The 24484-nt window shown below is 45.6% G+C and overlaps 1 protein-coding gene across 1 annotated transcript in view; it reads right to left on the bottom strand.

Moving 5' to 3' along the window:
* The window catches only part of PRKCH (protein kinase C eta), a 222626-nt gene that overhangs the window by 66274 nt on the left and 131868 nt on the right, over positions 1 to 24484 (bottom strand). Inside the window, exons 7-9 of the mRNA XM_029237243.1 lie at positions 23695 to 23822; positions 20641 to 20784; positions 20286 to 20459 (exon numbers count right to left, since the gene is read on the bottom strand). Of these exons, the coding sequence (XP_029093076.1) occupies positions 20286 to 20459; positions 20641 to 20784; positions 23695 to 23822 (446 nt within the window). The remainder of the gene's footprint in view (positions 1 to 20285; positions 20460 to 20640; positions 20785 to 23694; positions 23823 to 24484) is intronic.

Here is a 24484-nt window from a genome sequence, read left to right as displayed (position 1 = left end):
GCTTCTAGAAAGTGCGAAATAAACAGTAGCGGCTGCTGGTGGTGGCTGTAATGGTGAAGATGTTTTCAGTTAGAAAAAAAAAAAGATCATACCCATGAATGTGTAGAATTATTTCAGTTACAGCCAAAGATGCAGATATGCACAGAAAAGACCAAAAAATACCTATGTATGACAAGTCATCTTTCAGTTGTGAGATCTTGTATGTCATTTATCTCTTCTTTATACTTTTCAGTATCTCTGAAGGTTTCTTTTTAAAAAAAATTTTTTTATTAAAAAAACTTTTTTTGGCCACATGGTGCAGCTTGTAGGATCTTAGTTCCCCGACCAGAGACTGAACCCGGGCCCTCGGCAGTGAAAGCGTGGAGTCCTAACCATTGGACCGCCAGGAAATTCCCTCTGAAGGTTTCTATGATGAGTGTGCATTATTCTTATAATTAGAAACAAAGCAAAGTCACCTATGGCTTCCTCCATATTTCCCTAATTTTCACCTGAAAGATGAGAGATTGGGAAAGTGCAATTTTGAGACTGTCTTAGAGCAGGTACTTGGGCAGTGGGAGGTGGGATTAGGAAAGCACCTACAGAAAGAGGGGTCTTCACATCCCTGGCTGCCCATTATTCAGGGCCCTTAATAACCACCCTCTCCCTTAATAGCCATTCTGATGCCTGATATAACCAGGCCATCAGGCTTGTTGGAATCACATCCAAAATGAGACTCAGCAGGCTCTGGTTTGGGTCCCAGGGCTCCACTGAGAGGAGAGGGTCTGAGTTCTGGTACACAGGCTTCATAGAGTCTACTGAGTCCTTCAAAGACTTTTTTTTTTTTTTAATACTACTCTATTTATTTATTTTTGGCTGCACGCGGCCTCCTCATCGTGGTGGCTTCTCTTGTTGCCGGGCACGGGCTCTAGAGCGCAGGCTCAGTAGTTGTGGCGCACGGGCCTAGTTGCTCCGCGGCATGTGGGATCTTCCCGGACCAGGACTTGAACCCGTGACCTAACCACTGCACCACCAGGGAAGTCCCCTCAGAGACCTTTTATGCTTGCTTTAAGGGTCTCAACAAGGAGGAATACATGTTTACTGAGCACACAGTATGCCAGGCCCTGGGTGGGGGCCAAGTATCATAAAATGAATGAGAACCCAGGCCTGCTCTCAGGAAGCTCTGGTAGCCGGAGCACATCAGCCCAGTGTGCTAAGCACAGTAGAGGGGCACAGGGGGCATCATGCAGAAACAGCAGGGACAACGGAGCAGCCTGGAGGCTGGGGTGGGGTTGGGGGAAAGCTTCGAAGAGGAGCCGATTCACCAGCCTTGAAGGATGAGGAAGCACGAGTCAGGATGGAGTGGGATGGAGGGGGCAGGAATCAAGGTGAATGAACAGCTGAAGCGTCAGGTGTGAGGCAGGGTGTCGTGAGTGCAAAGGGGGATGTTCCCCAGGTGCTGAGGCTGCTTTCAGGGTCAAGTGCTGGTACAAAAAGCCAAGGCTGGGCTTCCCTGGTGGCGCAGTGGTTGAGAGTCCGCCTGCCGATGCAGGGGGTTCGTGCCCCGGTCCGGGAAGATCCCACGTGCCGCGGAGCGGCTGGGCCTGTGAGCCATGGCCGCTGAGCCTGCGCGTCCGGAGCCTGTGCTCCGCAACGGGAGAGGCCACAGCAGTGAGAGGCCCGCGTACCGCAAAAAAAAAAAAGCCAAGGCTAGTTAGGAAGCTTCCCTTCACCCTATCCGCAGGTCACCCACAGCTGAGAACGGGGCGTTAGTCCTATGAACACACACGGTCATTCACGATCGGCCTCTGCCATAATTACAGGCCCAGTGTCTGGGCTAAAGCAGGTGGCAGCTACGCTTTTTAAGGGCTAGGCTTGAAAAAGACTGCAGTAGTGTTGGAACCTGCCACAAATAATAAACATGGGCTACAAAACCCAATGACTCCAGCTGAATTTTACTCCTATGGCATGAATGCCATCAAGCTGGAAACCTTTCACATTGAACAAATGCCCTTTACAACGCAGCAATGAAGCAACGAGGCAGAAGATCACCTCCTGCCTACAACTCCACTATCTGTGCTGCTTAAGACCTAGTCTCACTGATGACTTGACAAACACTAAGTCGTGCTGAAGAAACCCAACTGGGAAGCAACCAGAGGAAGCACCTGCCGGGATCCATGCATTTAGGGAGGCTCTCACTGCACGGTGGATTAAGGCTGCCATGAGTCATTTCTGGGGCAGGGAAGAGTTTCCAAATCCCACCTTGGGCAGTGAGGGCTGACGGTTGTTTCTGTATTTAAGCCTGTGTAGATAGCATTCCAGTTTTTCTAAAATCCAATTTCCTAGATGCTGAGCCTGGACACCTGCACGGCTTTCCCCGAGGCCTCTGGCTCCTCGATGGGAAATCTTGCCCTGATCTGCACAGTAGAGAATCTAAGGTCCCCCAGGCTGGCTTAACCTCAGTTCTAAAGCCAAGTGGCCCAGCCCTTTGTCTGTCCCCTGCTCCTCTCTTTTGTTCCTGATTCAACCAACCACAAATGCAAGTCATTAACATGGGGTGAGGAACACCTGGGGGAATAAAAGCAACTCAGAAATCCCTTTGTCCCACTCAGCCCAGCCCAGCCCAGCCCAGCCCAGCCCAGCGTGAGTTACAGGAGGCCAAGGAGCTGGTGCCTGGTTAATAATAGAATTCCTGTCATCACGTGCCTGGTTCCATTGACCGGCTGCAGCCTGGGCCAAGTCTGCCCTGGCTACTGTCAGTTCAGGGATGTTACTTCCCCAGGCCAAAGGGGATAAAAATATCTTCCGGCCTGAAAGTGGCTGTCAGTATAAGCAGTGTGCATTCCCTAAAGCCCCTCCTAAGGACTGTCTTTTAGGAGGTAAAACTGTTGGGCAATTGCATGAGGAAACGTTAGAGAGAAAACACCAGTATAGATAGAAGTGCTATGGTACCTGTGGCAAGGTGACATCGCCTAAGGAGGGTGAGTGCAGAGTGGGCACGGGCCAGGGATGAGACCCCTTAGGGTCCGTGTGCCAGACACCTTCAGAGGTGTCTGCTCAGCTCATTGAGCCCTTCCTTTCTCAGAGACCTGCCCTGGCACCGTCACATGGGTAAGTGCTGGACATCCTGCACACAGCAAGTTGGACCAAGTTGCTCCCCGCCTCCCGCCCCAGTCCCCTTCCCAGAAAATTGGAACTGAGATAGACAGGTGTTCATGTAGGCTGTGCTGTGTGCAAGAACTGAGGAAACATGAATTAGGGAGCTGAGGCTGCCGCCTCTGTGGTGTCAACACATGAGATGTCTCGGTATATCAGAGCAGTGAAAGCCTGGATGGACAGATGGGGGAGAAGAATGGGGCAAAGGTAAGAAAGTGTGAATGGGCCGAGAAGGAAACTACCTGGGTCCCTCACACCCTTCCAGTTTCAGGTCCCCAGAGAGACGTGGCCATTGTGTGCCCTTGGGTTCCACGAGACACCACTGTACCTCTGATTCTTTATTTTCACTTCTCCCTTTTTGCATGACTCTAGTTAAGTGTTTTTCCATTATTTGCTACCAGGAGAACTGTAACTGAAACATTCACCGATTTTTAAGGGGCATGAGGTTTCCTGATTTATAAATCTAGGGTAATAACACCTCTAACTACACCGATCGTGTGAGGATTAAACCGAAGCCGAGTGCCTGGCACAGCACCAGACCCAGAAAGGGATCTCAACAAATAGACTCTATTGTTATTACTACATCACACAAAGAGGACCAGAGCTACATCTGGGAGACCTTGTGCCCAGCACTGAAGTCCCTGGTGTAGCCAAGAGAAAGCACGGTGTAGGGGTCAGGAGTCGAAGCCCGAGATGCCAAAGCAGCTCCTGCTGTGCGCTATTTATTTTTTCGCTCTCAAAACTCTCACCGGCAAAATGGGGATAATAAGGTGATTGAACTCACATGTGTTCCAGGATGAAATGATTTAAGCTTAGAATTTCAAACAGTTACGTGGTGGATGCGGAGATGGTGCCCCACTCATGGAGTACTCGGCCTGGCAAGTACACAGGAGCGAAACGGCAGCCGCAACCTCTACAGCAGCAGCTCCCCGACCCTCAGTTCAGGACAGGAATCTCGAGGGATCAGGGAGTCAGGAGGACCCCAGGGCAGCTGCTGGGTTGCAGGAGCTCTTCCTGATACTGCACAGTCATGGCCCTGACCTGATAAAGTGAACTTATCTTTCTTGGACGTGACTATTTAACAAGGGGTCACGAAACTAGATTTGATAAGCCAAGACACATTGACCAAATAAGTTTTCTCATCTTTCTGATATTAGATAATTCATATTCTCTATTTTAAGAGCTTTATAATAATCATAACCATTATTGCAAGGCAAATGTGCTCCCCCACGAACTGCAAACACTATGGTAAACGAGACTGTTTATAGTAGCTATTCTCCCCTTCTACAAAGTCGATTTTTTCTTATAAACAGACTGAGAAAGATGTTTCTGTTTAAACCAAGGATCCATGGTCACTGCCACTGACACATGTAAATCTCATTTAAAGATGTATTTACAGTGAGGATGCAGATTACCTTTTGGAAATAAGACAAAGAATAGAAACAACATTTAAAGTTAATGACTAATTTAGTTATTGCTTTAAGGCAATGTTAAGCTGGGAGCCACATCAATACTTACTTACCCAAGTTCTAAGAATTGCTTTGGAATTACTTCTAAATGAGTAACACATCAACCCTGTATCAAAAGCTGTGGAGTGCTGTTGACCGGCTGTGGACAAGGAAAAGGAAATCTCCAGTAATAGACAGCATTGTGTTGGATTTCTCATAAGTGCCCCTGTTTTATAATTTTTCTCTGACAAAGTCATCTACAGGGTGAATAGGGAGTTCAAATCAACAGGAAACCATTACTGACGTCAAAGAGGTGACAGCAGAAAAGCACCCCTGTGAGGAAACCTGATTGCACCATGCCTGAACTGGAAACAACTTGAACTTAACCACATTAAGAATGATTACAAAGTCTTCAAGGAAGAAACAAGGAGAGGGAATCAAATGGCTTTTTGTTTGTTTGTTTTGTTTTTAATTTATCATTTTGTGCAGCCCAGAAGATAAGCGAAGTTAATTCAATTACCCAGCAACTCTTCTGTCAAGCCCACAGGCATGGTACATCCTATCTGAGCTCAGAAACTAGTTTTTGGGAAGGTGAAATATGTCTCCAATATAACAAGCCCTTAGGAGCTTGCATTTTAAACCTGGAGGGACACACAGTTCTTTCCAAAGACCAAGTGTTCTCCTGGCAAACTGGATACGTTACGGTCCTCTCTTATAATGAAACTCGACAAGGCTCATTGGCATATGTACCAGATGAGGGAAACGAGGCAATCGAACCTGGAGGTCAACATCCTGTGAAACATCTGGGCCAGGATGTTTCTTTTTTAAGCATAAATAAGCAGCAAATATACGATCAGGGATATAGCAAAGTTGGGGCACAAGTCCTCCCTTCCTGGTGGAGCCTCCTTTGGCGTCTCTGGTCCACACACATCCTGCCCAGTATCACAGGGCTGGCTGTGCTGACTTTGTGCACTTGGTCGTGTTTTCTCTGGAGGACCGAAACCTTTTAAGGCAGAGCCCAGATGCCAAATGATGTTTCTCTAGTACCACCGCCCCCGGTGCCCGGACTATGGTAAGGTTTAATAAACCCTTGAGGAACTACCATAGCAGGAGACCATTTTTGTTTCCTGACAAAATTTAAACTAGATTAGAAAAGTTGGAACAAACCGCCAAGACTAGTTTTACCCGGCCAGTTTGTGGAAGTCAAGTGCAAAGAAGTGAAGTGCCTCGTCCACAGTTAAAACAGTTTGTGAAAGAGTTCAAGAGAGGCAGGTCTGCTTGACGCCACTTCACTTCCCTTTATTTATAAAGCTTTGGTTTTTCTGTTTATAAAAGTAATTACATGTTCTTCGTTCAAATGTAATTACAAAGTAAATACATGGAAAATTGAGAAAATAAAATCACCTGTAATCCTGACACCCAGAGAGAGAAGTCTAAATACAAGGAGAAACAAAACTATTTATGGCTTTTAGCATCCGAAGAACTGCAGATTTTAGAGCACCTAAGATATTTACAAAGTAATTTTAACTACCTTCGATTTTCCCCTTATGTCCGAATTATACTTAACACTTTATAGCATGTTTAAAGAACAGAAAAAGAGAAAACAAAAAAACATACCCTTCCTTTTTCACTTACATCACATAATATTTCCTGATGTACTTAGTCATCAAAACCATGATTTTTTTAACAGTTGCATACTATTCCCCATGCCATTTCTATGAAGTCCTACAATTAGCTGGATTTCTGCTTACGTTAATAAGAGACATGGTATTAACAGTCTAGTCACTGTCCTATGATAAAGATCATTTTTATTAGCCTGGAAAAACAGGCATCTCTGAAAGCAGGTTATTACGAACTGGACGTGGTTTTTAAATTCTGAATGTAGATTCCCAAAGAAGATACCTTAGGTGATTATTCACTTAAAAAAAAAAAAAAGGTTTGGTCACTTAAAGGTATGCAGGATAGGATTCCTTTAAATCATTATTTCACATAGTACATTCTTTTTATAAAGATTTTGGTTTCAGCGTCAAATAGGAAGAAGTCTAGTGAAGATATTTATGGATTTAGTTTGTATAGGGCTACAGAATAAAGAGTAAAAATTCCGTTATGCCATTTCACTTTAGATTCTTTTTCATGACAGAGGTTCCTAAATTTCGTAACTTGTTAAAGAAGATTTCATGTCTCCTTTTGATCTGTGGATCAACTAGACATTTCTTCCTCATGGGAGGAGATTCTGGGTTATAGCTTTCTGATTAAACATTTTGCCAATTAGGTAAGTATCAAATCTGGCCAAGAATATTCCATATCTGCCTCAAGATGATGCCTGGCAATCCACTGGCTGAGAGTCTGTTCCTTCCTCTGCTCTATGGTGCTGCATGCTTGCTGAAGTTTCTGTCTGGAATGTGCCTTCCATGTGCTATTTTGAGTTTGAGCCTTCCAGTGTAGCCACAACATCATTCTTCTCTGGCCCTCTGGCTGGGGAATGAGATCCCCTACAATCTCTTCCCAGGTCCTTTTTGCAACGTGGGCAAAATATGGATCTCCACTGTCCACTGAGGAAGAAAGATGCAGACTTTCCTATAAAGGTAGGGAGACCCAAGTAAAAGAGACATAGCTCTAATAAGATGAGGGGCAAAGTGATCAGAAATAGATGAAAAAGTTTACCCAGGGGAGAGGACATTGTGCTACTTTCGTCGAGAAGCTTTAGCTGGTGAAATGAAGTTCGATGGGCCCTTCAAACCCCAAGGATGAGAATGGTGACTAAGGTGGCCACACAAACAACCACATCCTAGATCCAGTGGATAGCTTTGAATCCTTTGGTGAACGGACTTCATCTCGGCACTTGACGGCTCCTCCTAAGAAACCACTTCCTCCTGATTCTTCTTTTTTCCCCCTACCTTTAGCCGCCCTTACTTAGAAATCCCTCTTTAGCCTTCCTCTCTTCTCCTTCTATAAACACCTACTGACATATTTTAAATGATAGTTTCTACTATGCCAAGTGGATACTGACACTAAAATCTACTCCCCACCTGAACAGTGTTTCTGAGCAACATCTTACCACTGGATTTTCTGCAAAACAAAAACACAACAAAAAAACCCAAAACATTTATTCCGTTCCCCCAGGCTCCCAACTGGTCAGAACTCTCGCTATTCCTCTCACTCTTTTACTCTAAAAAGTCCTATCAATTCCACCTCCTATGTGTTTCCTTGACTCCATTCCTGTGACTGCTGCCTTGGAGCAGGAAGGTTCAGCAGGCCAGTGGTTCAACAGCCTTACCAGGGCTGCCCCCCCCCCCCCCAGTCTCCTCTCTCTGCAGAGAGCCACCTGGAGCCCTCCCAAAATGCAAAGCTTAGGTTGCTCCCTGCCAGTTCCTTTCACCTCATGATTGAGTCTAAACTCTTCAGCAAAGGATGTCTTCTTTCCTCCCCGTATTTCCTCTCCTGCAATCCTGCTACATCAAGTTATTTGGGGGTTCCTGGGCACATCATACAATTTTAAGCCTCTGTGTCTTTGCACTGCTATTACCTCTGTCTGGGAGGCCCATCCCCCTTCTGTCTCTGTAGGGCTCCTATTCATCCTTAAAACACAGCTCAGACAGCCCCTCCCATGGAAGGCCTTTCCAACCTCCCCAGGGACCAAGCTATGACTGTCTTCTATCACACAGTGATAAGACATATCTGTGTTTAGGAAGACCCTTGCCTGAAAGCAACAAAAGGGCAGGTCCACATTTTGTTCTTCCTTATGCTTTCAGTCCCTGGCACATAACGTCCCTGGCTCAGGAAACATTCACTGAATTGAATTAAAAATGCAACGTAGACACAATATTACCATTCAACGTATTAACAAGTAATGTCTCTGGTGGCTAGGATCTACTTTTAATATGTAGAGACCACTCAGTTTTGCAGATAGCCTCTAAGATATCTATCTTAAGCTGAAATGGCATTCCCATACATGGGAACAAAAGAAAGAAAACAGCAAGTCTGCTTTCCCCAAAGCGCACTTGTATTGCTACCAGCACATTTTTATACACTGGTTGGGAAATATTTCTTAAAGCTTTATCTCTGTTTGTAAATTCCAGTCATATGTACCACACACAGGATAAGAATCTGACTCACAGAGAGGCACCCCTTTAAGACCAGAGTGGTGACGATGATTTTCATAAAATGTCACTCATTCAATGCTTTGTTGGTAAAGTGGACATATAATCATTAAATGCCAAAACACGAGAAGCTGCACTGTTTGTATTGCTTGCTTTCTAACATAACCCGTTTTAACTATATGCTCACTGAGCTTATCTTTTGTTCCTTAGATGCCCCAGGCTCTGACACCCAGTGTGCTAACGTTTTTTTTTTAATTTATTTTTTATTGGAGTATAATTGCTTTACAATGGTGTGTTAGTTTCTGCTTTATAACAAAGTGAATCAGTTATACATATACATACGTTCCCATCTCTTCCCTCTTGCATCTCCCTCCCTCCCGCCCTCCCTATGCCACCCCTCCAGGCGGTCACAAAGCACCGAGCTGATCTCCCTGTGCTATGCGGCTGCTTCCCACTAGCTATCTACCTTACGTTTGGTAGTGTATATATGTCCATGCCTCTCTCTCGCTTTGTCACAGCTTACCCTTCCCCCTCCCCATATCCTCAAGTCCATTCTCTAGTAAGTCTGTGTCTTTATTCCTGTCTTACCCCTAGGTTCTTCATGACATTTTTTTTTCTTAAGTTCCATATATATGTGTTAGCATACGGTATTTGTCTTTCTCTTTCTGACTTACTTCACTCTGTATGACAGACTCTAGGTCTATCCACCTCATTACAAATAGCTCAATTTCGTTTCTTTTTATGGCTGAGTAATATTCCATTGTATATATGTGTCACATCTTCTTTAACAGGACAGCTGTTAGGAGTCCCCAGACAGGAGCTCTGTCTGTCTACAAACTCAGAAAAAAACAGAGATAATGCTTATGTCTTTACAAAGAAGATCTGTCACATTTTCTTTGGCCTCTGTGAAAAGGCTAGTGATCTAGCCTACTTGACTTCCCATATCTAGGCTGGACCACCAGACACTCATGTAAGGCAGTGGTTTTCAGCTGGAGAGATTCTTCCCCCAGGGAGCATCTGGTCATGTCTGGAGACTTTTTTGGTTGTCGTAACTAGGGAAGTGCCGGCACCTGGTGAGCAGAGGCCGGGGACGTTGCTAATCCTACAACGCACAGGGCAGCTCCCTCCCCTCCTGTGACAAAGGGTTATCCTGCCCTCAGTATTAGTAGTGGGCAAATGATATCACATTGTACAAATACGTGATTTAAATTATTCTAAATTTATTTTTTTAAAACCTTTTTTACTGGAAAGGTTGAACATTCACCAGTCATTCAATTCCTTAAACGATTGACCTGCTGGTGAAGGGCAAGGTCTTGGAGGTAAAGTTCTGAGCAATGTGGAGGGAACTTCCTGCTACAGATCTGCCCTGAAGCCAAAGTAAGGTGGGGCAAACCGAGTTTCTGAGCAGGCTCTCACTTCTGCAGGTTTCCAGAAGAGGAACTTGAACCAGTCTCTAAGTCCAGTTCTCTACTTTGTTGGTTGTGGCTCACTTATCTTGAACCGCCTTCCACCACTGGTGAGACACACGCTAGTGCAGGAGGTCTGGGCTTGTCGTGGGCACAGGCTAGTTCCCACTTCACAAGCAGACTATGGGTCACTGCTCCCTGAGGGTGAGGAGAGGAAGGAAAAGGACGAAGGCGCTTCCCACGCAGCCACCGCACAGGACCGGGAAAACACGTATGGGTGGGAGGGGAGCAGTTTTGCAGGAAGGGCTCTCCTCTTTTGTTTTGGTTGGGAATTATACATTACATCATTTTAACGTTGAGAATATCATACACAATGAGAATGGAATTGAGACTCTGGGAGGAGTTCCAAGACTCCCTTTGTGAGACCTAAGCAATACATCATTACAGACCATCCTAAAGAAATGGGTAGGAGTGAGCTCCAAATACAGCGGGCTCTTTTGCTGTGCAAATATACTAAAAGCTGGACGCCTGCACTGAAAGGAAACAGGAACTCCCTGGGTGGTCCCAAAGGGGCCTGCCAGAGCCCGCCAGTGGAGCGGGAAGGTCTGCTGGTGAGACGGCCAAGGTGCTCTCTGACAGTGGAAGGCTGGAAGAGGAACCCTGCACAAGTCAGTCTCGATGGCACTGATAGGGGGGTGGGGGCAGGGAATGAGGCCAGTCTTTCCAGCGGGATGAAGAACACTGTGCCCGTTGCAATGGTGAGCATGGGAAGTAAGCCTTCTCTTCCGTGACGCCTCCTGCTTTGGGCCCCAAGCCCAGTGGTGCTACAGAATCCATCGCCGTCCCTGCCCCCAGGAATCTCCATCAGGTCTTCAGTTCACTGTACCACACAGGCATCCACATGCAAATGCAACTTCAATACAAGCCCCGCAGACTCTCTTCTAAGCGGATGGCTGCTCTGAGCCTGTCCTAAATGGCAATCCCAGAACTGCTACCATGACCAGCCCACCGTGGAGGGTCAGCAGCTGACTCTATGTTACGAACAGGCTGCTCAGGCCCCCGAACTCCCCGGGAGGATACCGGCTCCGTGAGGGAAGGGGCCCCTCCTTGCTCCGTCCACTGCTGCATCCTCAAGGCTCAGAGCCGAGCCTTCACCCCGAAGGAACTCTGTGCACATTTGCCAAATGAATGAACACCCTTGATCTTCACCTACTGGTGGACAAGTCTCCGTCACTACAAGTCGGCTAAGGTGCTAGTGACTGACGGGGCTGATTCTGTCCTGAGGGGCCCCGGATTGTTCTGGGGCCTCGTGGAGATGGTCGCAGCTGGGTTCTAACCAGTGATGAAGCAATTATGGAAAATGCAAGTATTTCAAAACTAGGAGACATTATGGTCTGTGGTTTTCACCCAGACCAGTTGGGCTTCTAGACTGCACGATTCTGGGTTCAGGGTAAGGGGGACCCACTCCAGCCACCCACAGGTGTCGCGTCAGGCCCCGGCCTCAAGGTCCCAGTTGGTCCTGGCAGAGGCCAACCCAGCTTCCCAGGGAAACACCCGCAGGCCACCCTCAGGTGCTGCTGGTTAGACTGTTAGTTTGATAGTCATTCTGGTTGACCTTCTGAGGAGAGACGGGCCCGTAGGTAAAATTTTCCCCCAGAGGCCAGTCCTCGTTTTCAGCTACCTTTCCTTTGGTAGCATGGAGTAAACACAGCCATTATACTGTCTATGCCATGCGTGTGAATCTCCTCTTCCCAGCTAGACTGAGGATTAAAAGCACTGCTTCTCCCCCTAGCCCTCCATCAGTGTGATCCCGGACTGGCTGACTCTTCACTAAACTATTTGGTAGAAAGCCCATCCCATTCTCATGCCTGGAGCCACTCCTGGCACTTCAAGCCCAGTGCTTTAAAACAGGGCCCTGCTGAGGCGGGAGTATCTATAGTTTGGCAGGTTCCCAGGCACAATCAGGGAAAACCGTAACCAAAACTCACTGCCACAAAGCCTCGCCAGTCATCGGGAAGCACAAGGGCCGCGTCTGACCCTGGCCACTCTCAGATAAGTCGACGGAAGTGACACACAATTCGTGAACCGCCTTACAACCACGGAGGTGGGGAGTCCAGGCCATCTCTGGGTCATCGGTGTGGATGACAGCTAGTGACGAGGCCGGTTACAGCTGAACAACCTCAAAGGGAAACACATGGCAACCCTTTCAAGCCCTTTGGTCACACCAAGTGTTCTGGCAGTCCTCCCTGAGCAGAGACAGCCAAAGGAACAACAAGGACTTCGCGTCCTCCTATTTCCCATTCATCTTCACGGCCATCCTGAGTCACAGATAGTCGGGGAGCCGGGAAGCCTCCGACAGAAGCAAAGGTCCTAAATCAGCCTCCCAGAAATGCAGAGCCCAGAGATGGCCTATGTGCATTCTCTTCCCAGCTGGAACACGATTAATAAGTTGGGAACATGCCCAACTGGGAAACACCATGTTCTGGTTCATTTTCTATTTTGATCTGAGCCAAAGGCAAACTATACCAAATGACCCATAAGCAGACCAAATGGTGTTTATGGCACTCACTGCTCAGGGAAAGGAGGAAACCCAGTTCTAAACAGGGAAGAGGAAACGGCCTTTCCTTAGGTATTTTATAAAAGGCCACAAAACTGTATGTTGTGAAAAACTGCCTTTACTCCTGCCTGATGACAGTCTCCTCAGCTGTACACATTGCAGAGAGAGGATACTTCTATTTGTGTGATATTAGTAGATTATTAAACTGGACGACCTGGTTAAGAATCCACAGACTGACTCCTGCTTGCTGTGTGATCTGGGGCAAGTTCTTTAACCTCTCTGGACCTCAGTTTCCAGATCTTTAAAATCAGGATAATAGTATCTATACCCCCATGGACTGTTTTGAGTATTAAATGAGATATTTCATTCAACAGCTATTTATGGAAATACCGAATTGTACACTTGTCTAGACACTGGTAGTGAATACGAGCACCCAGAATATGCTAGGGTCTCGGTGAATAGTACCTGCTGCTGCTACTTCATCCTTCACCCACCCCTTCTGCAAAGCTGGTGCAGTTAGGCGCCAAGAATCAACCAGCTATGTAACATGTTAACAGAGGGCTCTTCCCCTTGCCCGGGATGTCGCTGTGATTTAGAGCATAGCGGGTAAAGCTGTACCAGGGGCCAAGTGGCCCAGCTGCTGCTGCCAGATGCTCCCTGAACACTGGGAAAGGGAATGAGAGCTGGAGGGGCTGCAGGGCGGTTGGGTGTGCAGGGCTGACTGCACCTCCCACCCCCACCTGAACGAAGTCCGTGGGGGGTCCCTATTGGGAGGCATTTCTGCCAACAGGTCTGTGACAGAAGGGCACAGGAGGTGCTTATCTGGGGGGAAAAAAAAAATCCAAGGCAGGGGACCTTCCTCAAGACAAGGGGACTATTAGCTAAGTCAAGATAAGAACTCAGGGCTCTCCTGTTGAAGGCTACAGTGTAGTGACCTCCTGATGAGATTCTGAAAGATGCATTCCAGGGCCACACGACCATCCTGCTGCCTAACTCTTCTGTCTGTCTGTCTGTCTGTGTGTCTCTCTCTCATATGTACACCCCTTTGCTAATATTTAATATGACGATGGAGACAATAACCCAGAGAAAAGACTGTTTCCCTGCACCCATGCTGGCAGGCGATTTTCAGACATATTTTAAGTGTGATTTAAGTGCACCAAAATCAGTTTGCACCGGTTGTGTAAGCTGACAGCACTTAGGTCACAAGATTCCTAGCCGCCCTACCCTTCAAAGGCTGGATTTCTGCTTTGTTGACCGACACTGAGTGGCAGCTTCTTAGGGAAAGCAATGCCCCTGCCAGGAGCCCCAGGCGCACTGCTTCGCGGACGACCCCTGCAGGTGACACCCGAGGACACCCCGTCAGTAGGGAGGTGAGAGCACTGGGCTTCTGTCCCTGTAAAAGGAGGTTTTGTATAATCTGTCCCCCGCCCCTCGCAGGGCAGCAGCTCACAAATGCAAACAAGTTCTCTCCCAAAAACCGGGCTTGTGGACCCGACGCGGCCGGGGTCGTGCCGACGAGAGGCAGCTCTTGGGCACCAAGCACAGTGTGTCTTATGTTTTCCAAATGGAAGCCTTTGCTCTAACAAACTGGGTCTCTGAACAAAGGCTAAAGCATCTGACCAGTGTTTACTCTGCCACTCCCCCTCCTGCTGCTGCTGCCTCTTTGTTCTTCCTGGTCTCGGCCCTCAGCACTCAGCCAGGGCTCCAGGAGAGCCAAGGAGAGCCCCTGGGAGCTGGGGGTGGGGAGACCCGGATCCTAGGCCATAAATGCCAGCAGGCTCGGCTGCCGGCACAACAGTCACTGATTAAGATGAAAGGCGTGTGAAGTGAATTGAACCTGAAAGAGCGGGGAAGGTGGCCTACACCAGGCTGGCAGCCCAGACCCTGGGCCCTGCTCCTTTCATAAGGCCTCACTCCTCCCACCCTCATCCACAAAGAAACAGAAACACATTGCAGAAACTGACGAACGAGCAAAGAAGAAAAAGACCATCCCTAATTCTACAACCTTCATAACAGTCCCTGGTAGTTTACTGGCATCGTCTCATTTCAGGCTTATTTTGGAGGAGGGGCCAGTCCTGGGTGAAACCTGATATAGATTCACGCCCCTAATCATCACAAATTCTGTACTATTTCCCGGCTTCCCATCTCTGAGTTCCACCATTTACTCTGTTAGATTTAGGTCAAGTAACTTAACTCCTCCTTCACTTTATCTCTCGGCAAAATAAGGATAATAATTGTACCCATCTTCTACGGCTGATGTAAGAATTATGTGCAATAAATATTACACGTTAGATGCTTCTGACAGTAACACACGATGATCTAACTACTTAATATTCAATTATTCTCTACTGGCTGAAAATCTTCATCAAATAGTACATTGTTTAAGTAGACTCCTATTGCTGAAGGCTGAAGTTGTTTCCAATATTTTCCTCTTATAAATAATGCACTGAAAATTAAACACCTTTATGCGTAACATTTATTTTATTCTTTACGTTGTTTTCTTTGGCTAGATTATCAGCAATAAAATCAACAGATCCAAGAGTATATGCATTCTTATAAGTCTGGATCCAGGTTATCAAATTATTCACAAACTATTAGGATTTACAGTGCTTTCAGAAATTTATGAGGATGCCAGTGGAATGATATACATGCAAGTAACAAGCATTATTATGAAAAAAATCAGGGCAATAATTCGTGGGCTCATAATTCTATGCAGTAAACGACAAATTATCTAATATTTGAAATTTGCTTACCTTTTTGTTCTGGCCAAGAACAAAAGGAGTTCCAAAATTCCTACTTTGTGGGTGTTTACTGTCACCTCCATGTGGGGGTCTGTGCTGGCCCCTGGGAAGGCCCAGGACATTTTTCTGGTGTGGGGAAGGAGGCGGTGATCACAACACCGAGTTGCCGCACGTGTAGCAACAGTGTGTCTGCATTCTCGCCTTTGGTCCTCACAGCAATCCTGCTTTCATCTCACATGAGAACTTTAAGGCTCAAAGGAATTTTAAGGTGGTTGCAAGCCATTCAGACAGAGGAAAACAGAGCTGGAAGAACTTAGGTCTTCCGTTTCCAAAGGCAGACCTGTTTCCATATCAGCAGGTTGGAGGTGAGTCAGGGCAGACAGGAGGGGCTTTAAGCAGATGTTGAACCAACAACCTCAATGCTGTATAAGACACCAAGTGGACGGAGCCAGGCTGCAGAGTCAGCCTGACCCAGAGATAAACATTGTCTCCACCACTCCCAGCCTAAGGGATCCTCAGCAAGTTGCTCCCTTTCTCCTGGGCCTCAGAGACACTCATTCTACAGGGCTGGACGGCAAGTGGACTGCTGTCTCTGCCAGCGTCTTCACAGTGAAGTGACACATTGCAGACTAGCATCTCACTTTAGAGGCCAGGGCCTGCCAAACCCAGTTTTTAGCTAAAAGTACTTTTTAGCTAAAAGTAGTCATTTACCTGCTCTAATTTCTCATGGTAACTAACATTTTCTGTTCTTTATAGTTAGTTTTTCAGTAGCAAATGGGGATAGTGACTGAGGATTTCTGACAGATGGACAGATGCAGAGAGCAAATGCTATGCATATGTGGAGTCTGATACCTTGCAAATCCGAGAGAAGGCTTAAACTACAGCAAAATGGAAACTGTATATCTCTATCTCAGCATGAGAAAAATGCACTTGGTTCTTTTAAGTTGGTTCTTACCACTTTATCATTTAGACTTAGGGCAAGGGAAAATTCCCATTATCCTTTGCTTTGGAGACATCTACTGTAACACACAAATTTTAACCCCAAAGTCAGCTCCTCTCTCTGGTGCAGAAATAAAAATCACCTTGCGGTAACGACTGCCACCTTGTGGCCATATGTGAAACTGTCACTAGGAAAAAATAGATGGCCCATGTTAAAATAAAGGCTTCACCGGTTGAACACTGTGGAAATAACATGTGGACACTAATATTTAGCGATACTGTAGAGTTTATATCTTCCTGGAAAATTTTGCATTGTATATTCTATATTTATTGGCCTCCCAATCTGGTCCAGGTTAAGTTCTTTTCTACTACAACACCCTCTAATTGTTGGTAAGACCTCAGACTGCTTCCATAGAATCACGGGGATTTCCTTCGGTAGGTAGAAGTCCCCTGGAGTTGGGTAGGTGACACTTCTTTATTTGTTCATTAGAGTAACTTGAAGCAGCCACTGCACAACCATGTCCGTCAACTGTTAATATCATCTAACCCAATGTCATAGAAAACCATCTGCACTTTGGTGCAGCCCTGGAAAGACAACCTGAGTATAGCCCTGTCCAGCTCATGGAATGAGGAGAAGGTGAGCCTGAAGCTCAGGCGGGTGCCCAGTACCACCCATCAGTCTTGCCTTCTTCACAAGGGTGTTCTCAAGCTCAGGGCTGTCACCCCACTCTTCTCTGGGAAAACAGCTGGATGAGGGCTGATGAAGGGCTTTAGGTGGGCAGAGCACAGAGCATGGGAAATAGTGTTTTGGGGGATACTCTGGGTAGCAGTGGAGAATGGGCAGAACCAGAGCTCTGAAGGAACCATGGACCCGGAGATGGGAAGCAAGAATCAGGGGCAAGGTGGTAGGGGCGGCATGGACTCCAGGGACTCCAGGGCTCCTGGAGCCACCGAGGACTCTGATGAGGAGGGCGTGGCCTCAAAAAGCCTAGACCATGAGGGGCGGGAAGGAGTGCAGAGGAAACCGAAGCCCAAGAAGCTATTACTTGAACCCCAGCTCCTTCCAACATACTCAGACAGCATGGGAGTGCACGCCGTGCATCCCGTTTCACACACCCTCCTGTCTCCCGGCTTGCAGTGTTCCCTGCTCCGTCCATTTCCTAAGCTGTACATGTGTCTTTGCCAACACAAGGGACCCGTAAACACACGTGAATGCTCAGCCTCACTCACTGTCAGAGAAATGCCGGTTAGAACTCCAAAGACACCTTTTAAAAAATCTCTCCAACCATCAAAATGATAAGTAGCATGCCATGACAGGAGGGTGGGGGAAATAAGCCTTCTCACACATGGTTTGGGAGTAGGAATTTAGAAATACAGCCAGCAAGTGGTAAGAGCTTGGGCTCAGCAGTCAGACTGAAAACGTCTGCCACTTGGAAGCTAAATTTCTTCCTGCCTCAGTTTGTTCATCTGTAAAATGGGAGTGATGTTAACAGAACTTACTTCATGGGATTACTGTAAGGATTACTGAGATAATACACATAAAGCACTTAGAACAGTGCCTGGTATTCAAATGATAAAGTGTTAGCTATCTTTAACCACGATGGGGAGAGAGGGCCAACTAGATAAAATTATAAATGCATCTACTTCTGACAAAGCAATATCACTTCTAACAGTGTATCATATAGAAATCATAGCACAAGTACCTAAAGATAAAAGTACAAAGAGACTCACTGCAACTTTGAAATAAAAGTCTAAGTACAGCCTAAATATATAGCAACGGGAAACAAGTTAAATAAATTGCATCATGTTCTTAAAATGGAATAGTATGTAGCCATTAAAAACGAGACAGCCAGGTATATACAAATATGAGACAATCTCAAGATACATTATTACATTTTTTCAAAAAAAATAAGGAGAATGGGGATGCAACTTACAATATGGTGACTACAGTTAATGACATAGTATTGCATACATGAAAGTTGCTAAGCAAGTAGCTCTTAAAGGTTCTCACCACAAGAAAAAAATTCTGTAACTGTGTGATGATGGATGTTAGCTAGACTAATTGTGGTGATCATTTTACCACATATACAAATATCAAATCATAATTTTGTATGCTCAAAACTAATATAATGTTACATGTCAATTATACCTCAATTTTTTTAAATGTGTAAATTTTGCGAGATGCGTTACAGAGAGTTACTTCCTTAATAAAACCATTTTGGATTTTTTTTTCCTTAAAAAAAGGATACAGAATGGTGGACAAATATATACTATCATTTGTGCTTTTTAGAAAAATAAATATGGATGCATATATGTGGTGTGTGTGTATACTTTTGTGTGCAAAAAAACTCTCTGAAAGGCTACACTTGAAACTAGTAATAATTGTTCCTTTCAAAGAGAGGGTATGGATACTTGGAGGATGCTTATACTACCCATTGCAAAAAAAATAAAATAAAATGGTTTTTAATAGTTAAAAAATGCAATCTGATATGTCATTCCTCCGCTTAAATGTCTTCCATTTGTTCTTAGCACTAAAACCCTAGCTCCTTTAACAGCGCCTACAGCTGCCTGGGCTACTTCTGCAGCCTTAGTTCTCACCAGGCCCCTCCTCAACTTCACATTTTATGCTCGTGAGCTTTATTTACACCTCCTCTTCCCATTTACTAGTAGATCCATGCCTGAGCTGTTTAACCTTTATTCCATATTCGCTTTCATTCTCTTTGCCTGACTAATTCTGACTGGCCCTTTTGGTTCCGGCATAGCTGTGACTTTCCCTAGAAATGCATCGCAGCATCACTGGACCCATCCTGCTCCCATCACACCCTTTACATCCCTGATGGTAGCAGAGGCAAGGGACATGTCCTGAATTCTCTTTCAGAATGCCTTTGACAGCAAGAAGATTAAGAAATATCTGTGCCAGACCCTCTTGGTGCCTTCACAGGAGCCCTCTTCCCTCTCCACTGACAACAGGAGCCCAGTTCTGAGCCCAGTGCTAAATGGGCTACAGAGTGTCCTGCCCCAGGGGATAAGTCAAGGTTGATGTGAGCCAATCACGATAAAGCAGCTTATCTTGACTAGATATTTGCTCTTCCAGCCTCCTTTGCAGCTCAGGGTGAGCCTGTAACTCAGGTCTAGGAAAGATTTTTCTCTCCTTGATAAAAGGAGAGTGGTCCACGAAGCCCTTCTGCCTCTGTCCCCCGAGCTTCCTGCTTTGGATGCTGTCATATGAGGTGTGATGTTTAGGGCTGTGGCAAATACCTTGAGACCCACGGGGAAGAGATGTCTGATGTCACTGAGCAACTAATCCAACCCTAACATCGTTACTGTCAGACTTCCCAAGAAAAAAGTCTGTACTAATGAACTAAACTCATCCTTTCTGTCTGTTGTGTAAACCACTGTCAGTCACATATTCTGTTAACTGCAGCCCAAAGCATTCCTAATTGCACAACATGATGGGATAGACAGAATCCCACAATCAGTCCATAGAATCAAGCAAAGGGTCCTTGACTGAGGCCAGGAGCAATGCCCTGGGACATTACAAGTCAAGGTGCCCCCTTCGGGCCTATCCTGGTCTGAACTCTTTTCCCCGGGTCAGAACCAGTTCAGCATTTAGCAACAGAGCTGAGGTTAAAGTCACCAAAATAAGCAGCCCCTGACGTTTACTGTATTCTTAGACTTCTGCAACCTTCACTCTGCTAGAGAAGACTTATGTATGAAGACGTTTTCCATCTTAGGACACACAACCCTCAAAGTGATCCCTCTCCAGGACAGCATGAAAGGAAGGAAGCAGTTAGCTCATTGGTTCTGGTCATCAGAAGTCACTGGATACTTCAAATGACCCTACCTTAGGAGTCCATCCCCCCAAAGTTTCTAATACTCTACTTTATGAAACCTTCAACATCTGTGAGCTCAGCTTTTGAAGAAAGGAGGCCACTGAGGCAGTGAAGGTGGGTCATACTTACAGGGGTCTGAAAGCAGCAAAACAACTGAGTGAGGAAGGGGTGATTGCGGGCCAAAGACAGGATCCTCTTCTCTGTCATGGTGCACTCCACATCGTCATCTTGCAGGATCACGTCCTTCTTTAGCACCTTCACGGCATAGAGGTCTCCTGTTTCTTTTATTCTTGCAAGCATCACCTATGGCAAAGCAGGAGGAGGGAGCGTGAGAACTCATGCAGCTCTTAGGGTGTGGCCTCGTCTGGGGCAGAAGACAGATGGCACATGGGGAATGGCCATGTGTATACATACATGCACAGGCAAACAACATACATGGAGCAGGCATCCTTTAACCACCCAAACACTTGGCGCCAAGACTCACCTTCCCAAAGCTGCCCTTCCCCAGTACTCGGATGAACTCAAAGTTGTTGATCCCAAGTCTGTTGGAAGAATTAAGCCCAATGCCATTTCCTTCTTTGATGCTCTCCTTTCCTTGTCGTCTTAGGGTTGATCTGGAAAGAAGATTCTGCAAAGGAGAGTAGGGATACCTCGAGTCAGAAATCACAGTGGAGCATGAAGCATTTATGGATGAAGAAGACCTTACTTGCAGCTTCAACCCTCAATACAACACATGGGGAAAGAACAATACAGCTTGACATGTGATCAGGTTCTGCCACTCAGAACTGCTTCGGCACCAACTCCTGATCTGTGCTTACTGTATCTGGGTCAGAATCATTTAAAATATATCTAAGCCACCGAGTTTCAGTTTGTGCTCAAATGGGAGTATACAGAAAATGTCTCAGCCTGGTCCACCTGGTTTCTTGTGGTGGCTTTCTACAGGGTGGTCAAAGTTCCAAGAGCGCCACCTGGTGTCCATGTCCTGCAAATAGCAGCTTTCACAACTGCTCAGAGAATTGAGCACCACTCCACACCAAGAATGGATGAAGCAACACTTCTATATATAATATTTTAAATTATAAAAGAGAAACAAAAGTTAATGTAAATATATGAAGGGTAAGACTGACAATACCTATAATCTCATCAGCCCTCCTGAAAAAACAAAAAATAGAAACATACATATACACACGCCTATCTTTACACTTAATTTAAAAAAATACAATAAAATTGTTTCATAACACAAGTTTTAATTTAACATTTTTCCATGCATATTATCCATATCTCTAAATTTCCTTCAAGAACATGAGTTTCCAAAAGCTGTCCAATATTCCACTTTATGGATATATCACAATTGATTCACTAATTCCCGGTATTGGAAATATAGATTATCTCCCAGTTTTCACTAGTATAGATAACACACAGTGACCATACTTGCATGCAAATCTTCAAATCAGGGTGATTAGGAGTCTAAGCTCTCAAGCAGGTGGCCTGGGTTCAAATCACAGCTCCACAACCTAACCCTGTGACCACGGACAAGTCACCTATCTCTCTGAGCCTCTTCTAACAAAGGGGATGTTATAGTACCTGCAACATGGGTTGTTATGAGGAGCAAATGAATAACTGCACTTAAAGCACTTAGACCAGCGCCTGGCACATTCCATAAACCTAAGCTGTGTTGTCATCTTTATCAACACGATCATCCTCATCAACATTGTCTATTTTCTTAAGATAACTTTCTGGAAAGGGAATTCTTTGGGCCAATGTGTTAATTTTGAAGACTTCTGATACATGGTCAACTTGCCCTCCAGAAAGGTTAACCACCAACACAATGAGCTCCTGGTTCACCACACAGAACCAGAAGTAGGTGTGGCCTCTTTGGGGAGTTCTCTAGCCCCATCCCACTAGTACAAGACTCATCCCAGGGAGGGTGCTACCTAAAGACAAGGTGACGTGCAGGTGTCTACCTTGGGATATTTATAAGACAGGCTACCACCAGATAAGAGACCAAAAGTCTGACATCCTGGAGCATTTGACCTATTTAGCTAAAAAAAAAGCTTATCTGGGGTAACTTCTAAGCAATGTTTGTAATAAACAGCTGGGCAATATCCTGAAACTGCAAGGATTTTTCTTCCTCAATCCAGTGAAACAGTGATTGAAGATATAAAATGGATCACCTTTAAAATCCAATTATTTTAATAGTTTCTCCTCTAGATTTCTGATCATAAATTTTTCAAAGATGGAAAAATTTTACCAACTTGAATCTCACTTCCTCCACTTAAATACTTCCCCTGCCAGAAAACTCTAAATCCAGTGTCTCAATCTTTTGTTTGTTTGTTTAACCCATTCTTCTCTTTTGATAGACTGAAGATGTCTCTCTTTAATGCTGTACTGTCAGCTAACAGGTAATTTGGGTTTTCTCACTATTAAGTATCAGAACATGAAAGATACTTGGTTCAAGTGACAAGTGGCGCTGCCCATTCCTAGAGGTTGTGCCACATGGCTCAGCTTATTTCCACGGTATTTCAGAAGCCCTGGGCCAGGCTGAAATCCCTAACCTACACTCTTCAGGCACAGCTGTCCCATGCACTGGAAATCCCCCTCACGGTATAGCATCCTGCCTGTCTGTCCAGAAGAAAGACACACAGACTTGAAGGACTTTGCCAACGCCTTCCTGAAATCAAGAAATGCAATGTCAATCCAAGCCCCTGCTTTACCAGGCAGGGCCCTTCAGTGAAAAGGAAATGGGGTGGTTAGTGATGACACTGTTTGGATAACCAAGAACCTGACAGTGATTGCACTTCCCTTCCTAAGTGCCCAGAGATATTTGACAGTTAAGTCTAGAATTTTCCTGAACCCGGCGTCAAGCTACACATTTCAGAAGCCTCAGCCATAACCATGGCTCTTTCCCAATTCTCAGCAGACCACAGCCAGGAAGGCGGCAATAGGATGTGGGCCTGGGATGTGGCTGAAGCTCTAATGGACAACAGCAGGTGGGGGAGGGTCACTCAGGGCGGTGGCAGGACACAGCGACTGATATGCTCCACCCACTCCCGCCAAGAGGAAGGAACTCCTGTCTGTGGCCGGAATTGAGATAAATTCACGATCCATAAACAAATACTACACAACTGCTGGATTCCAGGCCTGTGGAGAACATCAGCTCTTTAAGTTCAACCTCTTCAGAGAGAAGGAAGCAAAGGCCCATAGTTACTGGTCAACTGCAGTGCCGGGGGCCCCGACAAGAGCAGAACCGAGGACCCTGGATTCCAGGCTTTTCACCAGACCACAATGACAGGAAACTGTTTAAAAAAAAAAAAAAATCCCTTTTCTGCTTCTTGCTATATCTGCACGCTCATTATTTCTTGTTATATAATTGTATATAGAGCCTTATTTGTGGAACAAAATGCTCTTTAAAAATGCAATAAATCTGTTTATTGTATTTGCTGAGACTAGGAACTTTGATTATGCCACACACAATACTAGGGCTCGCCACATCTGAACAACTTCTAAATTACAAAATATGAAAATAGCAAAGTCTCACCGAGGTGGGAGAAATACTTCCGGGTTGGAGGCCCATTCCTGCCAGAGTCTTGGCCAGCTCCGCCGCATTCACTCCACAGTTTGGGGCCACGTTCGCCTGACATCGAATGTGTACATTCATTTTACATACTGGATGGAAGAGGAAAAGGGAATCCACGTTCAGAAAGGAGCCACGTCAACATGTGCTGTGAAAGAGAGCTGTGATAACCTGAAAGACCATGACTGAGGAATTGCACAGGCTGAATAATGATATCTTCTCATCAAATTCAACTGACACTCACAACGATCCCTGAGTGTAAGTAAATCCCTGCGTTTTTCTCTATTTCTGTTCTGTGCAGAAGCAGTAAGCCTGGCACACGGAAGAATAATACATTTCAAATTTCTTTTTGTTTTCACTGTGACTTGATGCAAGACATTCACTTAAATCATATTTTAAAAGTCATCACTGATTTCCCAGCATGATTTAATACAGAGATCAAAACATTCATCACGGCAATAGCTCACTCGATTAAATAACAAGGAAACGTGTCAACCGACTTTATGCCATTCCTTGTAACTCTCAATAAAAGGTAGCAATCTAACAGCCACGTGTAGATGGCTGTTCAGACAGGATGGAACTGGTGTTTCTGAGAGAAACGCCTCTAAGTAAAGCTTTCTTTCTGAGCACTGTCTTTGGGTGGCCCTCACAGCACAGAACGCGGCATCCTGTACAGCAGCTGTATTTCTCAGTGCTTGCAGCCTGTGGCTTCATGGGTGACAGAAAGCAACCTTTTTAAAGGTCAAAGCAAGTG

This window comes from Monodon monoceros, unplaced genomic scaffold (assembly GCF_005190385.1).
Source record: "Monodon monoceros isolate NGI ecotype Baffin Bay Population unplaced genomic scaffold, NGI_Narwhal_1 Super_Scaffold_21, whole genome shotgun sequence".
NCBI lineage: Eukaryota > Metazoa > Chordata > Mammalia > Artiodactyla > Monodontidae > Monodon > Monodon monoceros.
This window is presented reverse-complemented; position numbering and strand designations above follow the sequence as displayed.